The sequence below is a fragment of the Pithys albifrons genome, chromosome 5 (genome assembly GCF_047495875.1).
Source record: "Pithys albifrons albifrons isolate INPA30051 chromosome 5, PitAlb_v1, whole genome shotgun sequence".
NCBI lineage: Eukaryota > Metazoa > Chordata > Aves > Passeriformes > Thamnophilidae > Pithys > Pithys albifrons.
In genome coordinates this window covers 18,339,383-18,363,402 of record NC_092462.1, presented here as the reverse complement: position 1 = coordinate 18,363,402, position 24,020 = coordinate 18,339,383, and the positions used below count along the sequence as shown (strand labels likewise).

At 41.6% G+C, this 24,020-nt stretch overlaps 1 protein-coding gene across 13 annotated transcripts in view; it reads right to left on the bottom strand.

Moving 5' to 3' along the window:
- ADGRL3 (adhesion G protein-coupled receptor L3) overlaps positions 1 to 24,020 on the bottom strand; it is a 513,478-nt gene that overhangs the window by 131,441 nt on the left and 358,017 nt on the right. For 12 of the 13 annotated variants that reach the window (XM_071555824.1, XM_071555826.1, XM_071555815.1 and 9 more), the window contains one exon: positions 15,620 to 15,700. The exons of the other annotated variant lie outside the window; for it this stretch is intronic. In XM_071555824.1, coding sequence (XP_071411925.1) covers positions 15,620 to 15,700 — 81 coding nt within the window. The remainder of the gene's footprint in view (positions 1 to 15,619; positions 15,701 to 24,020) is intronic. 13 annotated transcript variants of the gene reach the window in all.

Sequence of the window (24,020 nt, the reverse complement as noted above, 5' to 3'; positions counted from 1 at the left end):
GGAGCTTACTTGCCAAGTTATTTTAGAGTTATGCCAAGAGAACTGTGCCCTCTGAAGCTTCCTGGCATAGGAAGTGTTGCAAGGCAAAGCAATGAGGTTTCCAGTGCTACAGGAGGGATGTCAGGCTGCAGGAGCCATCAACCACACAGTCATCTAGTTAATTCAAGTGCAATTACAGTCAATGAAAGTTGTTCATTACTTACATCTCTTTAGTGTCAGAGTCCAAGAGATGCAGGTTTATATACTGAGGCCCTCTGAGGTGGGGTGGGTGAGGATTTTAGGGCAGAAACTGGTTTTGCTCCAGACCCAAATAATAACTTTGAGTCTGAGATGCTCACAGACCACTCCCTCCCTGATGTTGCACCACTGCAGGGATAGTTAGTGCCTCTGGGATGAGCTTCTACATGGTCAATATTGCAGAGATTAGGCAGGAAGTGTGGATCAGAAAAACACCCTAGAAATACCACCACATAAACCCCCAGGACTGTAAATGAAGCTTGGGGTCTTCATTAGGCACCTCTTCTGCTCTGCCTCTTCCAGCAAGCCATGGATGGATGCTTGGGTTTAGTCACTTCAGACATCTTTGAAATAGGGAGGTGCCAGCTGGTGGATCCTCTTCAAAAGCTGCCAGGTAGACAGAAACTAACACTCAGCCCCTTCACAAGATGCATGGTGAAGTGCCCAGGTTTGAAACTCATGCATGCAACCTTATCTTATCTTGCAGACCTCTTGGTCCCAGGGCAGTTAGGACACAGGTCTATTACAAGTGTTTTTGACCTGGCACTACTGGCTTGAAGGACTGCCCTTTCCAAACATGTCAGGTGTAACTCTGTATGTCTGACCAAAGTCCACTTGGAGTCCCAAACACCAGTGTCTACAACAAGGCAAAGCAGTTTGCTCTTTGACTTGAACCTGCTCATACTCTTTGAGTGCAAGCTACCAGAGAGGGACACTGTCATGCTGACCTGCCAAGGCAGGAGGGACAGGCACTACTATCTCTTAAAGCAGCTGAGAAAGCATTTTGGATGGGAAAGGCACCTCAGAAGAGCAACTTTTGTGTTTGGAAATGCTCAAAGACACAGTTTTGGTGGACAGGACAATATACCTTGCTTGGCATGTTACCTCCGTTCCTCCATCCTCACTACTCATGTAACATTCCTGCTATTTTCCCAGCACCTCTTGCACAACTGAATGCAATATGTACTAATTAGCTGTTCAAACAGTTCTTTGTTTTCTCCTGTATTGCCTTTCCTCCCACATTTTCCTTCTTTTCCTCTCCTAGTAAATTATTGTAAGACTTGTAGCTTTGAGCCACCTACAAATGGGGGTAAAATGCTCTGTACTAACATGTTTTCCCTCCTCATGACAACGTTCTCTTAAAACCCAAACCCACACCTCTGGGACTATGTTTTCTGGATCTAATTTGTAATTGTCTGTGCAAAGAGAACAGAAGGAAGATGTTAATTTCACTAGCTACTGATTGCAAAAGTTAATACTCCTTCAGCCATTTTGTTATTTCTCATCTTGACAATTCTTCTGGAAAAAATAAATTGTCAGAAAGTGCAAAATGTTTTACCCATGTGTGCAGGTTATCAACAACAGTTTCCAGGAGCACGGCAAACAGAGATTATTATAAAATATAGTTCCATTTTTTTTCTGTGTGAAAAGGAGAGGGCATGTATTTCTGTCATTACCTGCTGATTTCAGAAATATGTGCACATCAATTATACTGCGCCAGCAATAATTGACCAGCTCAACAATTGCCTTTTCTCTTTTCCCTCAAACACAGAGCTTCTGCAGAACCAAAAAGATCATTTTCCATTTCTCAGAATGTGTCTATGTATGTATGGCCAGACTTTGTGAACGAAGATTTGGGAAGGGCTCTCCCCACGTGGGTGTGCCCTTCCAGCCTGCACAGTGGGTTTTTTAGGTGAGGCACAGTGTGTACAGAACTGGCCCCACCTTTTAAGTCCTGAGGTCCATTTGCCACGGCTGAGCAAGCTTGGACCATGACAGGGATGTCCTCAGGACTGTCACAGCACCCGGTACTAACTGGGGCTGACCCTGCTAAGCATCCAATATCTGACTGGATGGGATGGCAAGGAGGCTTGAACTGCCAGGGGACAGTCCCCACTGAGACTCGAACTCAGGTCCTTGGGATTCAGAGTCCAGAGTGCTCTCCTTTACACCACGGGACCACTCCCATTTCTCAGAATAGTACGTGAAATAAACAGTCACAAGGTTAGGAGGTGCTCCTAGGTCATGCCCAACTTTCATCATTATACTAACACCACAGGAAGGTGAAGAACTGTGTGGATAGAGCAAAGCCCAGAGATGTGGCTGGCCACATTGATCCTAACAGGACTATGCTGAGTAAGAGGGGTCCTGCTTTTAACTATTGGGACATTCTGTCATTCTCTTGGGAATCACAGGCTTTATTGCTCTAAAAGCTGTTTTAGGTCCTGCTCTTGTGTTCACTTCCATTTGCCAGGGTAATCATGACAAAAAGAGACAGACTGATCGTGTGCTGAGCTGGTCCCCACTCCATCATTGCTATCAGCTCCCCAGCACTGCAGCTCAGCAGCAAGACTTAGTGTCACTACCCAGTTTCTCGCAATATAAATACTTTTATTTGATTAATGTGTGCTCTCCATATTCTGCAAACACTACAGCTAAACCATGACTTCAGGTACTCCAAGCACTGTGAAGCCAGCAAGCAGGAGAGCCTACCTTGAGCAATGAGGGAACAGTGCAGGAGCTTGCTGCTCCATTGGGACTGAAGAAGATTACATCAGAGCTCATTAAATATTTAGGATCTTAATTTCTCAGTGATTTCAATGAGCAGGTAAGCATCAAAAGAGAAACCAGTGGTCTCTGTGTATAGTCAGGTAGGAGTTTAAGAATCTGCTGAGCATGAAGGGTTCTAAGTGCATTAAGTGAGCAGACAGGCAAGTGCAACCCTGGTTCTACAGCAGAAACTTCAGCGCTCTCCCGGAAACCCTGTCACTTAAAGCAGAAAGCAGAGGAGAGGTAACACAGAAGCCCTGCATCCGAAAGTGGGGCCTCGAGTTTTTGCTGTGAGCAAAAATCCGTTCCTACTAAACAAGGCTCAACACCTGTCACTCTCTTGTCTCCAGCCTTTGTTCACTCCAGTAATGAACACCTTTGTAAAAATAACTGTAGATTAGAAAAAGAATTAATCTCCAAACAAAGGAGAAGCTTAATTAAGCATTGCACTAAAAGAAAACAGAGGGGAAGTACAGGTTGGGAAAAAAAAGGAAGAAGAAAGACAAGACAGCTGCACAGACTTAATTCCATTTTTTCCTCTTGTAGGTCATTTTACTCAATGTAATTTCCTTTTTGCATTTGCACGAATTTGTTACTGAGGCACTGCCCATTAACGGAGGTTTTTTTGTTGCTTTCCATTCACTAGTACCTTTTTTAATGCTTTACAAGCACTCCCTCAAAAAATCAAAAAAAAAAAAGCAAAACAGATTTAAATTAGACTTTGGGAGTATGCCATTTCATATACTTCTCCCCAGAGAGCTTCAGCTAATTAAACAAATGATTGCAAAATACTCACAATGTCAACCCTGTCAGCTTATATGCAAAATATCTACGCCAAGCTGTGTTTATTTAACCAAATAAAATGTGGAGAAGCAATGTGCTTTGAAGATAAGCACAAACCTTAGGCCATATGGGGGCACACACTTTTCAAAACCATAGGTGAATTATGGAGAGGCCAAGGACTTGGAATATTCCTGCCCATGGCCTTGGGAGACAGTAGGCAGAGCTATGCCTGAAAGGGACAGGAGCTGAAGATCTGGGTGGCCAGGCTGAGAAGGAGACTTCAACAGATTCCAAAAATGGATGAGCACACTGAGCTGCTCCCAATGTTTAGGTTGAGCTCTATATTACTGCCAAGAGGACAGGATAGGAGTAGTTGATGAAGGAAATATCTGGATTTTTGCTGTTAAATTGCAGCAGCTCAGAGCAAAAGGTGGAAAGAAGCAAGCAGATGGAAATAGGTGCCTGGGGTAGGAAACCAGGAATATAAATGTTATGTGATTAGTCTGTGCATAGCTGCTGGAAGCAGTGAAAATCTCAATTGTCCAAAGCTAAAGGATTTTAAATTTTTCTATACGTTACAGAAAAACATCCTTAAAAAAAAAAAAAGCAAAACCATTTTTTCCATCCCATCCTTTCCATCTTGTCTTGCCTTTCTCTACTTTAAGCCATGCAGCTTGCCCAATAAGCCCTTTGTGCCCATCCTCTTTGCCCAAACCACGCCGCCTGCTTTAACTCTTTGGTACTTCTCTCCCACTGACCTCATCTCCTATCCCTATTCTCGCAGCTCATCACTTTTTATTCTTCCTTACGACACACACCTCCAGTATGAAGCACCCACTGCCTCCCAGAGGCAATTACTCTTTTCCCTCTCACGTCTCCATCCTGCTCTTATCTCACACAGTATTTAATTTGCCCCCGTGACACGTCCTAGGACAGGCACCTTAGCTTCCAGAAGGATTTTATGAGCAGGTGCATGCAACAAGGTATAACATGAATTATTACAGCCTTGACTAGGAAAATGTAATATTAACTTCCCTAAAGCCTTGTTAAGGGTCATAAAACCCACTGTACAAGGTTTGAGAAAAAAGAACAGTGAGGAGGGAAGGTGGAGAGAGGAAGGGGAGAAAAGTGGCTCTGCTTGTCATGGCAGTGCCAAAGGCTGAAGCTGGTGTCAGAAATCGTCAGTGGGGTTAGGAAGCTGGCAAGCCTCTGATGGGTTTCCCAGCCCTACTCGAGGACTGCTGCTTGCTGAGGCTCTGGCAAACAGGACAGACCTCAGATTGGTGGACTGCTTGCTCACCACCCCTTGATTTAGGAGATGAGATTAAGAGGGGATAGGCCTCCCCATACTTGATCCAGGTGCAGACCCAGCTTCAGTGCACTGAATGTTTGAAAATGTGAGAAATAATACTACAAGGCAAAAATGATCAATTCTCTGGTGCCATGACCACGATAATCCTGGATAGTCCTGAAGACACTGTCCTGGCTGAATCAGCTGAGTGCAAGGCACAGCAGAAGTGAGATGAGCTCTTACCCATCCAGTTCTCCTTCTCTGTGGCTGCTTCACGCCTTGGCAGCAGTATTAATGAGAAAACAGTTTTGAAAGGGGAAACTCAGTTCAGAACATTCCTTTAGGAGGAATGCCAAGATCCTTCTTTGTTTATTCTACTTGTTGGGTAAACATTTTTATAATGCTCATCAATACAGTCTGTAGAGTGTATTTTTTAAAATACGTAGCACGGACATCAGTATTTTGCTCATGATTCTGGCCTTTTCTTTGACTCCATACATAGAAGCTAATGCATCGTTTGCCATTTTATTTTGTGTATGGTGCTGGCTACCACTTGACTGTAGGATCTTAGTGAATCAATGTAAATGAATGAGAAGTTACTGAAATCACATAACAGTTACTAGCACTGGAAATGGTCAGGAAATAGGAATTAAGGATGAATGCTCTGTTTACATGATCAAGACACATAAAGGCATGAGAAAGCTGAGAAATTCTTCACTGAATTTGTCTGGTAAAAGCTTGTTTTGCTTCTGCCAGATTCCTTCTTAATAGTACTTTAGCAGTACTGGTTCCAGATTCTTACTGCTGAGCAATTTTAAAGTTCAGTGCACAAACTCTTTCAATTGTTTGGTTTTCTCCCATTTTCCATGTGAATCCTTCTCAAATTCAAGCTTACTTTTTGCTTCTAGATGTGCGCAACAATCCGCAGAGGCTCTAATCAAAATGGTGCATTAACTTAAGTTTTTCCCCCCACCCAACTTCTTAACCCAGCTTGCATACATACATAACCCAGCTTGCATAGTTATGATCACAAAATATTAACATAATGTACCTCTTCCTTAGCAACAGCTATAGCATCAGGGGAATGCAGCCCATAATAATGCAGCTTGATCTAGAAACACAATAAAATATAAATAAGCTTGTTACACTTCAGTGGCACACAGGATTCCACTGCGAAGCGCCTTCATGAATTTAGAAACCTCATCTTCTTTTTACTCTCCAACACAGATTATTTAGAAGAAGATTTATGGGCATACATTCCCTTTTATTCCACAAAATGAAATGTAATTGTTTACTCAGTAACAGTATTATTTTGCTGCAGATCTACTACTAAATTTGTGGGCATAATACAGACACACATGCACACGCATCTGTGGAAAGCAGTGCTCATAATAAGATAAAGATGAAACCAGGACTCTGAGAAAATCTAAAGGGGAGACTGAGACCATCCACAGTTGTGGTCAGTTTTTAATGAAGAAACCTGAAGCAATTTTCTCAAAAAGCCAGCTGCAGTGTAAACGTACTTCCTACAAATTAGCATGCTGAATCTAGAGCCCTCTGTAAGGACTTTCCTTGTACCTTTCTGCAAAAAATCCAGCATTCCGGGCTGGGTAAGGGCAAAGCCTTCTCCTACCCCAAAGTCCAGCCATTTCTCTCCATTCCATCCCTGAAAGCTCCTTTGCCAACAGCCCCATGGCTGCTACACATTCATAGACACTGGCTCTTTAACCCTTATAATTACATTTAATCAACCTTAATATCTCTTCTCAAAGGCAGTAAGATCTTTCAAATACTGCTTCTTGCAAGTTTTCAAGGAGAATTAACTACATCAAGTCAATTTGAAGGCAATAACAAACCATTTGGAGCCAGAGGATAGCAGCCCCTATCTTCTGAGCAAACATCGCAGTCATCAAACCAAATTTACTTGGCTGAAAGTCTTAAAGCATGAGGTCTTTTATGAGGGAGCCAAGTTACAAACTTAGCAAGGGGCTTCATAATCTTTATCAGAAATCAGTATTTACTAAGCATTTATTAAGGCTGGGATTTCCAAAGGCAGTTTTTAAAAGTGAGGTACACAATTCACAGGTATAAATTTCCCTCTGAATACATTATATCACATCACCAGGATTCTCTGTAACAAAGGACACAGAAAGGAAAGAATCAAATTCAACAATCCACTTTAAGGAAACTCAAGGGCTGAAACAGGCTCTAAATCCAGACATTTTAGAAAGCATCAGGCCACTCTCTGGTGAAAACCTCTCATTTCCAGTAATTTCTGGTTAAACCAAAAATTATTCCAATAGCCAAATGCTGTTAAAAAACCTGCTTACCTACAGAATATCTCACTGCACAACTGAAGAGCCATCAAATTAACACAAAACTCTTTGACTCATTGCTGTCAACAGCAGTATGTCTGAGCTTAAAGCAATTTGCTTGTATGGGAAATCATCTGCCTGCCTTTCTAGACACGTACCACTGATGAACTTCAGTGAGAACCTGGTAAATTTGCTCATTGACTCACAGTTCTCAAAGAGAGTCCCTCATGATCTGAGTAGCCAAACCCCTGGCTGTGGCATCAATCCCCATAAGCATTTGTTGATTCACCAGATTCAACTAGCCCTTTCATAACCCCTCCCTCTAATACAGAGCATTGATGAAAAGTCTGCCTGAAAAAACTACCATAAAACCAACAAAAAGAATAAATAAAATATTTTCCAGAAGAAGATCCTATAGATGTAACATGATATTTCACTGCTGCAAATATTTTAATATGCATGCCACTCAGAAATCCACATCACAAGTCTAAAAAGGTTAGTATTTTTTTAGGTAAATATTCATAATCTATTCTTAAAATCATTGGGTACTGGCAACAGGTAACTCTATCAGACACTAAGAAGTCATCTACTATTATAAATGGTGTTAATTCGATAATTTTTTATTCAGGTTTAAAACTGAGGAAAAATAAGACAAATATTACCCCTGTAGTTGCAGCAGAATAAAACATGTTTCTCACAAAGTAACAAAATACCAATAATATACCACTAATGCTACACCAAGAGACAACTTCCTACCTGTATTGCTAACAAACTGTCTTCCCAGATTTACAGCAGAGTTGCTCCCCACCAGGGTTTTCACCCCCAAACAAGCCCATACACTAAAAAAATTAAATCATGAAAATGTATAAAAGGCATCTCATAAAGGATCCTACACCAACCCGATCTTTTGAATTTGTACCTATTTGTGAATATTCACAAGTGCTCCACTAGACAACTGATGTCCCACTTCAACACACCCATATGTTTCCAGAGGACTCCTCTAGAAAAACATGGCTATCATATCCCTCTAGGTGATGATGACACACTTGACTTATGTCATGGAGCACTTCTATAAATAGGTCCCATACGATACAATGGGCTCAGCATCCAGCAAATGATGCAAACAGTACAACTGCAGCGGCAGACCAAGGCCTTCCAGGGAGCTAAGCTCTTTGTGGCAGAGGACTCCCAAAGGAGGTGTTACCCCATATTGTGTGCCTTTTTAACATCTCTGGATGGGTAAAATGAAGGCCAGTTATGCCTCTCAATAAAAGCATGGCAGACCAATCCTATTCTCTTTCACACAGGCATATGGTTTAGAAAATCACTGAACCTGAAATTTGATCTCTCATATGATTTATTTGCCATCTTCTCCCATTACACAAATATAAATATAACAGGCATTTTTCTGTAGCCCTGAAACGATTCAGAATTAATACCAGATGACAAAATGGACCATGTACCAGGAGGGGAAAAGTTACAGTAAAAGCTCCTTCCCATTAATGGGGCCATTCATTCATATGCCCACTATTCCACAGGGGAGCTGGACATAAATTATGTATTTGACATCTAGTTATAGATGATTATATCTGACATAATGAAGTTATAATGGAAGGAGTTTGCACATTGTTTGGTTATTAAGTGCCCATTTCTTGTCCCTGCACCAGGTGCAATGGTGATAGGCCATACAAATCATCCAGAAGAAATGCCAAAATGGGCTCCCTTACTGATAAAGCACCACACATGTTTATTAATTTAACAGCTTGTCTTATGTCTCCCCCATCTGCTCATTTAAAACAGTTATTTTGCCCTATAAATATTTCAAAAAGAGAAGTGTAGCCAAAAATTAGTCTGGCAGAAAAGGGGAAAAAAAAGTTTGAGAAGGGTCTCATACTGTATGCAGCACTGCACTCTTTTTTCCACATTGAACTGGTTCAACAGCTTTTTTTCAAGCTGGTAATAGGACATTCACTTTAGATTAGTGATGCTTGAGGGTGCACCACCATAGCTGACTCTACTTTCCAGCTGTTGCCACTGTCAGGTGGGTGAAAACTTCCACCACTGATGGCGAGTAGCAAAACTCAGTATAGCGGAAAATGAAACCCACTGTCAAAAGAATCTCCTGGGTGCATGTCTATGTCCATTTTGAGCTTATCAGGTCATACGGTAGCTTCAAACAGCCTACAAAGAATAGTATTTCAAGGCATCCTTAAATCATAGCATAGATCTATAGCAAAATTCCTTTATGAGGCAGTAGCTAGCTGGTAAAAAAAGCTAGTTAAAAATTGCCTTTTCTTTCTTTTTTCAGATGACTAAGAATAATGGAAAAGGTGTTAAATATCACTCAGACTGTTCCCCCCTCTGCCCAAATCCTTAAATATTGTCAAGTGTAAATACTTTGAACAGTTTCCACCAGCATACAGGATTTAGCACTCTTCCTTGAGAGACTTCGTTAGCTCCAGCTTTCTGCTAGAGCAAACGCTGTTATCTTATAAATAAACAGCAATGCCCCGAGGTGCTCCTCTGCAGTGAAAACACACATTCCAAAGAAATAAGAGCAACAGTTCAACACCATAGTAAAAACAAAAACTGCGAATGGCATGCAATTAACTCTTTCTGACTGGGAATAGCTACAGGACATAAAGTGGGAGCTTGCTGATGGTAACAAGCAAATAGGAGGACTACAGGTTGGCTGCAAGATTTCCAGGATCTCTGGCTACTCTGGTTACGATACTAGTTATCACCACCCATAATACCTAATAAGAAATTAATAAATGTGGAGCGTGGCCCATGCTCAAAGCAGCTACCTGCTTCAGGGAAATCAGTGAGTCCAGAAGGGTGGACATTTTTGTACAGATCTGAGTCATAATGAGAGATCTTCAGAGAGCTCTGGATAAAACTGGGAATAGCACTGAATCCTTGTATCGGAGCTCATCCACTCCTCCACTGTCTTCACAACCCAAACAAGCTCCATACCTGGCAATACATTCCTGTATCTGTATCTACCACACTGCCCCAAACCCAATCCATTGCAACTCTGAGCCATTTGAAGGCTCATATCCAGCCTGGAATGAGGCTGCTCATCACAAAAAAGTTCAAAACTCAAATGAGAAGTAAAAAAACAGCAAAGGAACCCAACAAACAAATCTGGATAGACCTCTTCAAAGCAAAGCAGCTGCAAATTCACAATATATGTGAAACTTGTAGTCACTGTAAAACCATTCAATTGACCACGCAGGTATGGTGAACCATCATCTCCATCCAACTGGTGCAGTACCAGTTACCTGCATGTCTCTTACACTCTCGTTGCCTGAAAAGCCACATGGGATGACAGAATGTTGCTGGCTTGCTGCAATGAGTACTAACACCCCATGTCAAAGTAAGTGAGGTCCCCTGATGGGCTCAGGCAGCCACAAAGGGGAAGCCCCAAGGGATGTCATCCTTGAAGAAAAAGACTGAGCAAAAGCAAAGGAGAATACCCTGTATCTGACCAAGGAAGAATAAGACACTATATAGCATCCCAGAATTGCACGGGGGAAAAGGGAATAAGGGTCCTGAGCACAGGCGACCTCAAATAGCATCCAGTGCATGATCCCTTTTGCTTAAAGATATCAAAGTAGCCTCTTTCCTGGACTCCTCCACCTGAAGGATGTCAGGAAAATAATATTGTCTTAAGGAGCTGGAAACATATGGCTGTAACTAACTCTAAAGGGAAGGAGTAGGTTAAGTAAAAGCAGGACCTCAGAGAGCAGCAGAGGGAGACTGTAAAGGACTCTTGAGCTGAGAGAATGGCTTCCCCAGCCTGGAAATTAGGAGGTGTCTGGCCACCATCAGCTCTGAGCAGAGACTCCTGAACAGCACCTCTCTCACAGGACTGTTCCTGGGGAGGGAGAGGCAGGCAAGCTGGTATCTCAGAGTCTATTGAGAATGGGATACGTAACCCCATGTGTCAGCTTGAATTAAGGTAAGGAGTGCCACTGGGCCTCACTGCCCAGTGTTCCCCTTTCTCTGGACCTGGGAAGGAGGACTGGGGCTGTGCAATAAGCCCAGCTGTCAGATCTCCTACATCATCTGCAAAGCCATCGACCCTTTCTTGGACCTTTGGGAGGGGAAAAAAAAGAAAAAAAAAAGACCCAGAATGCACTTTCTGGTAATAAGATTTCACAGTTCAGGAACGATTCTCCCTCAGACACTGCACGTATAAAGGGGGATATAAATGGCAGAATGGACCCAGTTTTGAAGAGGGAAAGCACAAAGGAATATGCCACTAAGATGGAGAAGAAAGGGGCAAACCCAGCAAAACCTCTTTCTGTCTCCCTGACATTCTGTCTAAGGAATAGGGCCAGATTCTGTGTGGATGAACCTAATAACTGAGGTTTACAAGAAAACCTCCAACAGTGCCTTAACTGGGGCCAAAACAACCCCCCCCGGCTAGAGAAACTTGTACAGAAGACTGAGAACTTCCCATACCTCCTTTATTTATCATTTATTTATAGAACAGGGGACCAAGACACAGTTTTGCTTATCAGCTAATGTTTCGGAAATGTACTAACTTTAAGCATATCGATCTCCAAGATAGCTACTCTCTAAGCTTCAACTTTGAACAAAACCCTTGCAAAATATCAGCTCAACAAAAGAGGAGAGTTTCTCAGTCTGACTAACTTTAAACACTGGGCATACATTTCATTTTTAATATGATTCCACATATATGCTAAAATCTGTTTCTTTACAGTTTGAAAAATATTTTTAGTGTGCATATTTGGTGCATTTAATTCCCTTCTTTAATGGGTTTTAGTACCTGGCAGAATCTGAGTACAAATGCTAAACTTAATTTATTGATATATATGATAATTCCACAAAATCCCTTTCTAAGCCATAGTATCAGTGTCCCTCTCATCTATGAAACTCCTTGCCATTGTCAGTAACCAGTGATCCATTTTTAAACGTGGGTTTAATCTTGAGTCTATGAGATCACAACCTAAGGTCTCAGCTATCCTGGAATTATTCTCTACACAGAAGGTGTAAACAATTGCATAAAAATCATGTAATCACTTCCAGATTGTTGGACTGCAAGGAGGTGTAAAAATAATGGTTAATAGTGCTTCATTTTTGAAAGTAATTTTAAAACAGTCTCAAATTAAAAAGGAGGTGGAGAATAAGAAGTGTCTTGATGAAAAATGCTGATTCAAGGCTTCATTTCTATTAAGGGATGCACAGTGTCATTACTGCGTGGCTGTACAGAGCAATGACTCGGAGTAATTACCTGGTAATGCAGGTTGACACTAATGTGCTAGTAAACTACTGGAGTTTATACTCTATTCACTGCCAGCGTCAGGACTCAAAGGCAGGTAAAAATTCCTTGCATGCATAAACAATGTGTGTAAATGTCACCAGTGATAAAATTTTTAAGAAGGAGAAGGAAGAGGCAGTTACAAATAAATCTGTCAGCTGAGAATTTTAACTGCACAGACCCACAGGAGCACTAAAGCTGTATCTTTTTTTGATAGTACAGATAGCAGTGATGCTTCTATACCCCTACCCTGGCTCTATTTCCATTTATTACAATTGAAACTGTATGGTAGCTTCTGTTTTTTGCCACTCTAAGTGCAACATTGACCTGCACCTAGTGTTCCACTTAGGGTGAGTGGGAATGCAGATAGGAAATGAAGAGCATCAAAGGAGCAGACAAAAGCATTAGTGCTTTATACCAACTGTCATAATGCTGCTCTGTTTGTAGAGTTCCAGCCACAAAAATTATGGAGGAAAAACAAGAGCTTCAGGACAGGTATTTTTTATTCCTTTGTTTGAAACAGCTCTTGTAGTTATGGGATGATGCTTGGAACATGACCTCAACATGTCCTAAGGTGTCAGAAAAAGCAGCAAAATAACAAAAACAACAAAATTGTAAGCCTAACATACTGAGAAAAAATTATTATTACAATACTCTGATGGATTTTGGATGCTGAGGCTAGAAATGAAGCAGCAGTTGAGTTAATAGAGCTACACGTCCAACATCCCAGGGCCAGAGGAAAGCCTCACTCTTCCCCCAGCAGATGGTACCAATTACTACGTTTTTAACAGTCCCTAGTCACCAGCTAATAGATTGATGCCTCCAGAGTTGGCTTCCTCCCTGGCCCTCTCCTATTAAATTACACAAGGGTATTCAAGTCCTTTTACCAATACACAGCATCAGTAATATCAGTTCTTCCACTCTGAGCAGCTCCTTCTTTAAGATTTTTCAACCAGGGCAGTGGAGGCACTAGTGAAAGCACTTAATGTAGCAGTTTATGTTTGACAAACTCCATTTTACTGTCTCTGCAAGCACTGCAACTGTTCTGCCTGACCCACTTTGTCCTGTTCCTGGTGGCACTGCCATTGATCTTGCTGAGGTAGCTATGCCCTTAAGAACAGCATATCACAGAAGATTTTTGTTAGTCTTTAGCATCTTGGAGAAACCAAGGCACAGTTTCTTTGGCTGCTACTGTTCCTGCATCCTTGAGCCTTCCATAAGCTGCCCCAGATGCCAAGGCAAGGATTTACATTGACCTATTCAAAGTAAGCTCTGATTCATCACATCAATAACAGACCAGAGCAAGAAGGTCTTCAAAGTCATAACTGTCTCTGTCTTACTGGAGTGCTCTGCTATAAAAGCAAGGTAGAAAATTTTACCACAGAACTGGAAGTTTTTAAGTGACTTAGAAGCTCATGATCTCAGGGTATGTCAAATCTCAGGGTAGTTCACTCAAAGCTGAATAGAGGTTGTGAATTGCCAGAAGACTGTATTCAACCAGTCTCACTCATGGCAAGACCAGATTGGAAGAGAGGACTGTGAGTCTGGCATCCTCACATCCAAGCTCCACCACTGAGCACATGGCTCCACCTTGCAGAGAAGCAAGAGGAACCACCATGGAATGATAATGCTGAGGTTGGTTCTCTACAGCAAGAGTCAACGCCTTAGTTGTTGTTATTGCATCATCTACAAACACTATTTCACACGTACAAAGGGCAAAAACTCAGCAAACATTTAAGTTCAAGTTTAAATTAATTTAAGTTACAGAACCTAGACACATGGATGCCGGTGGAAAAGCTCATTCAAAACTAATGGAGACTTTCATGTCAAGAGCACTAACACTGTTCTTTTATTTAGCCCACAAAGTCCTTGGGCCATTTGGAGGAACAGCATTTACAGTTGCAGCTGCAATTCACTGACACAAAGGTTCTTCTGTCTCCCAGATTATTAGAGATGGATAACAAAGTGAGATTGAGAAGACAGCTTCCTTCATATTCCATAATGAAAGTGTGTCTATCCAGATTAATCATGGATTAACATGCTGCATTTTTCAATTAAGAACAGCTAGAGAAATGTGTGTAGACACAAGTACACACCAACAGCCTTACAGTAGAATGGTGACAATCACTACAAAGGTCAATTTGGTAACCTTTCTGACACTGTGGCACCCTTTAGAGAGTGTGAGAAAGGAAAAAATCCCCAAACCTAAGCTATAGTGCATCTTCATGATATCACATTTTAGCTGTTCTCTTCCTCCCTTTCTCTTCTTCCACAAAATTTCCTGTGTTTGGTGTTCATACACACTTACGAAATCAACCAAGAAATCCCTTCTTATTCCTGTTTGAGTTTAGCTTTGCTATTATTTATTCCAAGAAGAACAAACTGATAATTCTGATATCCTAAGGGAAGTTTAAGAAGTCTGCACCAGCACATATGCTTGCTCTGGGGACAAGCTCATTTCTCAAGGCCACAGGGGCAAATACCGGGGGCTCAGCACAGCCCAGCCAGGGGATGATCCTCCAAAAGGGGAGAGAAATCAAGGGCTCACATTCATATTGCTTTGTTTGTGCCATTCAAGAGAGGCACGTATCTTAGCAGGGCTGTTCTGGATTTACTGCATACATATAGGCTACTAGCATCACTCCCAAGGGCAATCAGCTCACCTAAAATCTGCTAAAGTGAGAATGTCTCCTCAAGGAGTTTACAAAAAACCTCAAGCAACAGTAATGAGGATTGAATCCAGGCTTGAACCACTGCACAACCCCTTTTGTACCCTTTACTCATCTGAGGGGCAGCTGACATCGCCCTTTTTGCATTCTGCCATCAGCTCCCTGTGCTTTTGCACTGTCATTAGGAAGGAGTGGCAAAAGACACAGGTGGCACCTAAGGAATACCTGTCCCTGCTGGAGTAAACTAGTGAGGAGAGCAAAATAGCTTGTGAAGTGATGGTATGTTCAAAACTATGTAATGGGATACATGGGACATGGTCGTCTGTCATACATCTCTCTTGTAGGAATTAATTTGCTCCCGAGCATGTCCTTGGATGGAGGGCAATAACTTTACAATGGAGGCTCTATGAACAAGCGAGTGACATGTACCCCCACCTATGGCTGGTTCACAGTGCATGTGAATGGAGACTGTCCACTGACTCACCCTTGGATGGCGGTCTGTCCAGATCCGAATCGAGGTGGATCGGTGGGGCAATGTAGGAAACCTGCCCATGGTGAGCCTGCCCTGTGGACAAATAAGTGGTTTAGTTCTGCTGTTTCCCGCAGAGATCTATCAGGACTATAATCAAATATACAGCATTTTTATGGCACTGGATTAAAACGAGGTTTGCAAGGATTTTGTCTGTTGTTCATTTTTCATGAGGAACTTCTATTTTGTGCAGACATCTGATGAAAAGTTGAAAACACTCCCATCTCTTTTGGTTTTTCCTTGCAGAATGGGTACTGTGCTGAACTTTAGTTATACCTGCTTTACCAGTACACTTTGCACCATGTTCTCTTGAAAGGCCATATGCTATAGAAGACGACTGATTTCACACAAACCCATTAAATCTGTTCATCTCACTCTAAGAGGGAAGCAAACATTTCTATGACATAGCAATTTTTGAAGGACGCATGGTATGAAGTACAATTCCACCTGTTTGTCCCACCTGCAGAAGACACAGATAATCACTTTTTGGAACTCACCATTGCTTTTACCTCGGTGGAAGCTTTTTGGTTCTCTACACTACTATGCAGTTTCATAGTTGCTAAAGACCCAATTCTTCTCCAGCAATTTGGAGGCAACTGTATAGAGAAACTTCTATTTATAATAAAAACATTTTGCTCTAATTCTTCTATTTACTGTAACAATTTACAGGGTTGTTAATCTCTTTTTCTAAACATGGAAAGTTAATGACACATAGATTATGATAACAGTTAGGGTAACCTTCCTGTTTCAAGTAATATTCGCTCTGCAATAAAAGCAGTTGATTCCTCTTATGAGACACATTCCAAATAATTAATACAGCTCCCTGTTGACACTTGCTGTTGTTGCTCCAAGCAATTTCTAAGCTAGTGTCACAGGCAGTGGAGCAGTGGTACAGTCTTCAGGCTTCTTTGTAATGACATCCAGGAATACCACAAGCACAGTATGCTGGTGCACATAACATGTTGAAAACATCTCTTCGGGGAGATAAAATATTAATGGAAAGGGAAGAAATTAAAAAAAAAAAAGAAGTGTGTCTGAATGGGCAGGTTATATTTACTGCTTTACACTGAGGGTGACTCAGATAATTTGCATTATTAGCCACTACAACAACTGGACATAATTCAAGTTGAAAATCTACTGATACATCATAAATTCTGTATGTGCTTTTAAGTGCTTAGACATGGGAAATCTGCTTCAGGCAAACCCATAGCTAATAACGAGTTACTCTGCTTTCCTCTTCTTGTTTACATGTTAAAAATCCATTTGATGTCATTAGTGAGCACAAGTCATCATTTAATAGCTGCTCGGTTCTGCAGCAGGAACTGGCAGACGGTCTGCTCTCACTCCAAGCTGCTCAATGTGCAGGATCAGTGCCCTTATAACCACAGAACGGTCTCCCCACTTGCTGCATCAAAGATATCACAGAAATGTTAAACAGCTGAGGTTGGCAGGGAACTCTGGAAATCATCTAATCCATCCCAAGGGCTACAAAAGCCTATAGCAAGTGTCCAATTTGATTTTTAGTATCTCCAAGGATGGAGATTCCACAATCTCTCTGGGCAATCTGTACCAGGGCTTGGCCACCCTCACAAGTAAAAAAAAAAAGAAAAGCTTTTCCACTATCTGCCTCTAAGAGCCTGGCTCCATCTTCTTAATTCCCCCTCATCACATATTTATACACATCAGTAAGATAGCCTGGATGATCTGGTCCAGGCTGAACAGTCCCAGCTCACTCAGTCTCTCCCCACACAGGGATGCTTCAATCCCTTAATCATGACTGTGGCCCTTTGCTGGACTGGCTCCAGTAAGTCCCTGTTTCTCTTGCACTGGGGGGCCCAACTGGGTGGACCCAACATTCCGATACATCTCATAAGGACTGAGTAGAGGGGCAGGATCATCCGCCTCAACCTGCAGGCAAAGCTTTGTCCACTGCAACTCAGGAGCCTGGTGGTCTCTACTGCCCTATGGACACACAGCTAACACATGGGTTTGGGTTTGTTATTTATATGTTTTGTTTTAATAACCTGGTCTTCTTGGGACCAAATAATCCCCAAACCAAAACAGAATGATTCTACAAGCTTCAAGGGCTAGGCTACAATAAAGAAGATACATGCATAGTGTATAAAAGACTACAAAACATCTGTGAGTTTGTTGAGACAATCATTACAAATCACTAATAACGATGGAAGCTTATTAATGTTTTATAATAGGTTTTACCTTATATGGAGGTAGCAGTAGCATTAAATGCTCTCTAGTGATAAATGAAGCAAGTTACAGAAAGCTTTTATCTACTTGCTGCTGATGCAAAACACAGTACTTCCAAAAAAATCAAACTTGACTTTGTTTAGACTGCACACCTCTGACAATGCTAATAAATCAAAATTTGTGTTTTAATATTCCCTTTATAAAAAAGCAATGCAAACAACTGTTGTGATTCATTTTTTGGGCATGAATGCCAGCTCAAGTGTTTTCAGACTCATCAGAGTCTTCTCATTTAAGGAACAAAGGCTCTCCACTGCTTAGTCCCCAGTGATACATTCCAAACCAGGATACCTTATAAATCTTCTTATTAATCAACAGAATCACATTTTTGCTTTGGTTTTACTTATATTAGCAGCAATGACCTCTGAGAGAGTTGAAGGAAGGGACGCAAGGGGAGATGTCTGAATCAAGGCCTAGCAACAGGACTGGCACTCAAGCACACGGTCCTCCTTTAACAGTATTACAAGTTCTGCCACTAACTCTATTAAAAAAAAAATTACCTAATGGACCTATGAAATGTTTTAAGACTGATAACACTGGTGCAGCTCAAGTTGGTCACAAAGACTGAGAGAAAAAGCTTTGCCAAGTGAGACCAACTCCCACTCCTTTTTGAGTGAATTTTGCCGTTTCAGATGCTTACTCAAGCCCCAGCTCTAGCCATGAATGGCTCCTATCTCCTCCTTTTCATTTCCTGCTGCCGCAGAAAAGCACTTGAAAGGGGGTGTGAGAGCCTTAATGAAAAAAGGAAACAAAACAACACCAAAAAAAGATGGCATTCAACACCTGTCTCTCCAATCCTTCTGTTTTTCCTGCTTGTTGGGTCTGAGCTGACAATGGTGCAGCACCAGGAGGTGGGATCTGACCTCCCTTACCATTTCTCCAGCTGTCATACTTTCATATCAACACACACATCTATTAACCCATGAGCACATTTGTTTGACTACTCTGACCTGAAAAGCCACCCATATCCGAACCACTATTGGCCTAGTACCCATATTTGCTGCAGTGGAAATGCCTGGTGTCAGTTCCTGCCTGAATTTTGAAGGATTCTCCAAAGGAAACTGCACCTTGTTTTTCAGTTATTAAATTAAAAAAAAAAACAACAAAAAAAGGTAGACTTCTAACAAAATACCAACGGTCAAGATATCTGTGTAGCTGATGGGAAGACAGGAAGTTGAGCATGCTTCCTATCATAACAGCTTGCATAGCTACCTCTGGATCCCACCCTGCCTATAACCATCTGCGGTTTTTGCAGAGCCAGTGCCCAGGTAAAAAAGTAAACAGCAATCAAATGTAATCATTAAAGTAACATTTGATGAGGTTGCCAATTTTATATCCACTAGCTAAGGTTGTGCTCCATTTCCCTTGCTCCTCTTGCTGGTGAGGTCCAGGCACTGACATGACTGATGGTCATGGCTCCTTGAGAGCGGCAGGTACAGGGCATGAGGAGCAAGGCAACAAGGAGTAATGCTGTAAGACAACCGTGGATCAGTCCTGGTCTGCTTTTCTTGTGTTGTAACACAAGGATTTAGGTCTGTCCAACACTTTACAAGTATCAGAATCATCTCAGGTGAGACAGGACAAACAGCAAGTGTGACACAGCCACAAACTGCCTGTCTTCATACTAGCTGGGCCATATGCACATGCTGTGACAATATGAAAAAAAGAATCCTTGGTAGCAACAATTTTGGTAGCAAAATATAGATATGACCTTGAAAGTCTTTCTGGTGACAGGGCCTCCCTTGGGTAGAGGGAACGAGAAAGATGTTTCTGAATTAGAAAAAGTGCTTGACTGGCCATTATTTTCAGGCCTGACACATGAAAGATACAACACATTTTAAAAGCCCATAACTTAGAAGAACAAAGATAATGTTTTGTGAAGACTGAAAGACACATAATAGCTTGGCCTAAGGGATTTTTTATTTCTTATTTTTATTATTTTTTAAAAGGCATCTGGATGCTCACAGACAGAAAATAAACACTCACATATCTTCAAAAATCTGCCCCTAAGTGATTTAGTCATCTACAGATGCAATGATATAAAACTACAAAAAAAAATCTGCAAAGACATGGACTAACCAAGAAAAGTAGCAACAAAGCAGTCTCATCTGTTTATTAAAACCATTTCGCCCTCATCCTTTTTGGAAACATACCCACTGTTTGTGCCATCTAACAGAGCAGGCCTCCCTCCTGATCCTATATCAAGTTTCCAGTGCTGGTGACATTTGATTTTTCTAGAGTGCAACTCCTGTTGTGATGTAGGCACATGGGAAATCTTTCTGCCTAACCCTTGCTCAATTTTTACCTGAGATTTTCCTGTGCACTGTCAAAGAGAAAACCTGAATAGAAAACATAAGACTAAAAGATTCAAACCCCTAAAAGCAAAGAAGAACAGCAACATGTATTGGACTAAAAATAAGGCATTATAAAACATCTGATGAGAGACCTAAACATCTGATGGCTTGTGTCCTAAAGCTCTGGTGCTGGCAATATCATGAAGAAAACTGAAATCACCAGAATGGATGGTTCTCACTTCTTCCTACTGCTCCTTTCCTCAGTGCCTATGGTGGACAGTTGCACATCTCAGTTGCAGTTCTGTCCCATGCCTGACCCAGTTTCAGCAACTGCAGTGAGAAGCCATGAGGAGATATATTATTTTTAAACAAACATGCTTCAAACTCTTTGTTCTCAAGGGGTGAGAGTCCCCTTTCTTTGCTGTCCTTATCCAGAGGCGATCACTGCAACACATTTTTTTGTTGTCATGTCAGATTACTCAGACTTTCACCCATGTTCCAGCCTCTTTTAGCAATGCCTTTGTCTTCCACAACTTCACCAGTTCTCAAGATCCTTCTTAGACAACCTAGCTACCATTTCATGCAGAGGATTTAATCTAATTTTGTGCTGGTATCTCTGATGACCCATGTTCCCAGGTACTGCCTTCTCCTACACCTCTTCTTGTCTGCACCTCCAAATGCAGACACCTTCATCGATTTAATCCCTCATCTGTTAGTCCATTTGCTTGGAACATTAATGAATTAATACCCATAAAACTGCACATCAATTCCTGAGACTTTGATTTCAGTTCTTCACATAATTTTACTTTTTCTATAACAATGAGATGGGCACACCAAGTATGCTAAATATGTATTCTAAGGAAAACTCCTGCAAAACATACTGACAATTTTACTAATATCTTTACAGATAAAGCATTCTTTGCATGTTGTGGTCTTTTTTGCCATGTAACTGAAAAAATAGATTTTTAAAAGCAGTCCTATTTGTCTGTGATGACCTGATCTGTAAAATACAATATTACTTTTTGGCCACATTTTTGTAATTCTCTAAATGTTAACAGGATATTTGAAAAAACTAATTTATTATCTAACAGAAGACTACATTCACTGAGTTGGATTGCAATTTCTAGGGTCATCACTCTCATCCTCTTTAATTTCCAAAATCAGTACATTTTTTTTCTTGTCCTTTCTCCCCTTCTGAATCTTTTTGAATCCTGTAATATGTAGGCATATATAAAAACATATGGAAAGAGAAATTAAAAAGCTGGTGGGTTTGCTAACAAGCTCCTTTGACAAGCCATTAAACAAATTTCATTCAGACCTACTCCTCAGCATATATTCAGACTTCTCCCAGCAGCTTTTTTTTCTGCCTTTCATCAATGACTATCTTTACAAAACATCGTTTTCTCACTGCCCACCCTTTTCCATTTTGCATTAAAAGCTTTCTTTTCAAAAAAGCTTTTATAAAGCCATTCTCTGCCTCAGACATGTCAGAGTTGGCACTGATTCTGTCCACCGCTTCATTTATTCATGGCCTTTTACAGAGTATCTCTCTTTCATCTGTACATCTCTCTTTCATCTTTCAATGCCCTTTTAACTCCTTAAGGTAGCAGCAACTCACCCGCTGCCTCTTCTTCCTTCCCTCCCAGAGTCATTTCCCTGTCCTTCCATCGAAGCCGTGGATGCTTCTGAATACAAGAAAACCCTCTTTTCCAACGGGAACTCTCTGACTATATTATCTCTGCTCTCTTGCCATTTTGCCTCTTGGATTTCATACTGGGAACCATCACAAGCTTAAAGCAACTGCAGCAGGAAAAGCAGGGTACATGGAAGTGTGGCTGACACAGAGAGACAGCTCCTGGTCATGTCTGCCTGCTGAAAACTGAGGCTACCAACACCAGCAGCCTCAACGGGCACTGACAGAGAACCTTCTATGCCCATCGAGGAAGGATTCCTGTGCAAAGCCAGCATAACATGCAAATGTTTGCTCTCCCATACTGTTCTTGACAGAAATTATAACACTGTAACCTTATATATTGTTTAGCTACACATTTCTTTTGAAGATGTCTAAAAAGTACATAATAATAGCTTTTTCAAATGCCAATATTATGTCCTCATATTTAAAGTCTGAGTGTAGGAGATGCAGGACTGTGGGGGTTTTTGGAAAAAGTCCTGCTTTGGTACATTCATTTTGCTTCTCCGCCTTTCAAAGAGAGGGGCCAACAAAAAATCACAAAAGGAACCAATTTGCATAGGAGAAGCAAAGGGTGGGTTGTCACCACCCTTGTCCCAAGCTTGTGGCTGAGTTCCCCAATAATGATCAAAGCAAACTTCAGCGTCGGTCAAGGGGGTTGTCAAATGCCAAGAAAACCCTGGATCTGAGGAAGAAAGCTCAATAAAAGATGCAAGGAAAGGGGTGAGCTGGTGAGATGTTTGGCTAAGTCCCTGCCACAACCATATCTCATGTTTTAGAGTAATGCAAATCCAAAAGCAGCACCTAGCAGTGTGCTTGTGTGAGCAGAAGGTGTAATAAAATGGACTAGACCTTCCAAAGGAAGTACAATACCTGTTTTCAATTTGTCACAACAAACAACAGTACTAAGCACTAGAGGAAGGAAATCAAAATTACTCTTTTTGATGACCAAACTGTCCCTCTTGTGACAGCCATTACCTGGCAGGACTAGGCTAAGCTTGAGCTACAGGCTAAAATAAGAACAACAATAATGCCAGAAGAATGGGTTAAAAACTGTCTGAGTATTACAGCAGCTGAAGCAATTGGAGGCAGATGTGTACTTTCCAACGAGCAATTAGGACTCAGAAAATCATGCCCCAACTAAAGGCAGAGGTGAATAAGCTTCTTAAGTCACACCAAGATTCCTCATTTTGATATGCAAAGATTGTAATTTGTGACTTGTGTTTAGATGAACCTCATCTTTCTTAAAACATTAAATTTAGCAGCACCTTGGCTCCAGTGATGCTCTGCGTCCTCACTGCACATCCCAGAATCTACTGTGTGGCAGCAGAGCCTAGTATAAGGGCTGGGAAGGAAGAAGAACTAAAATACACAGGAAATATTTTACTCACACCATTATAATTAAACAGTGTTAAAGACCTGTTTACCCCCAAATGGGAGCACATGGAAGAAGGCCATATCCAGGCCTGGCTCTCCCCAGTGCCGCAGGGAGGGAGCTAACCTCCAGGGCTGCACATTTTTTGAGCTTTTCTCCATAAAGGCTTATCCAGAAGGCTAAAGAAACATGACACACTGTATTTTTCTTCCCCTCCCAGACATGCTTGCCGTGCTATGAAATAATTTACCAGTCACCTGCACTGAAAAGCATGGGGGAGGAGGAGAAGGGTTTTGGTGCAGAGGAAACAAAGGGACTTGGAGCAATGCAGTCCTCAGAGCCTTGGAACAGATGACAAATGTTGGTAACCACAAATTACCCAAAGCAAGTTTAGCAACAGTGAATACAGCAAAGCCCAGGGAGATTTTCTTGGCCACCTCTCAGAGATTTAATCTGATATGAAGAGTGTTGTGCCAGCTCCTGCAGTCCTTACTCTGTTCTAGTCCCAAAAGTCAAAGAGGATGTTTCCAACCCCCTTAGTGGGTCAAGTCCAGCCTGTTCCACCTCAGGTGCGGCTGAAAAGACTTGAGATGGAGAAGATAGGGAAGAGCTTTTTTTGGGAAACCCAGCCAAAGCCAACCAGTCCACCTCCTGCAGAGGCAAAATTGTTCCTTTATGCTGTTTTGAAAGGTGTCTCCTTGGGGCTGTCCACCTCTCATTATCAGGCACTGAACA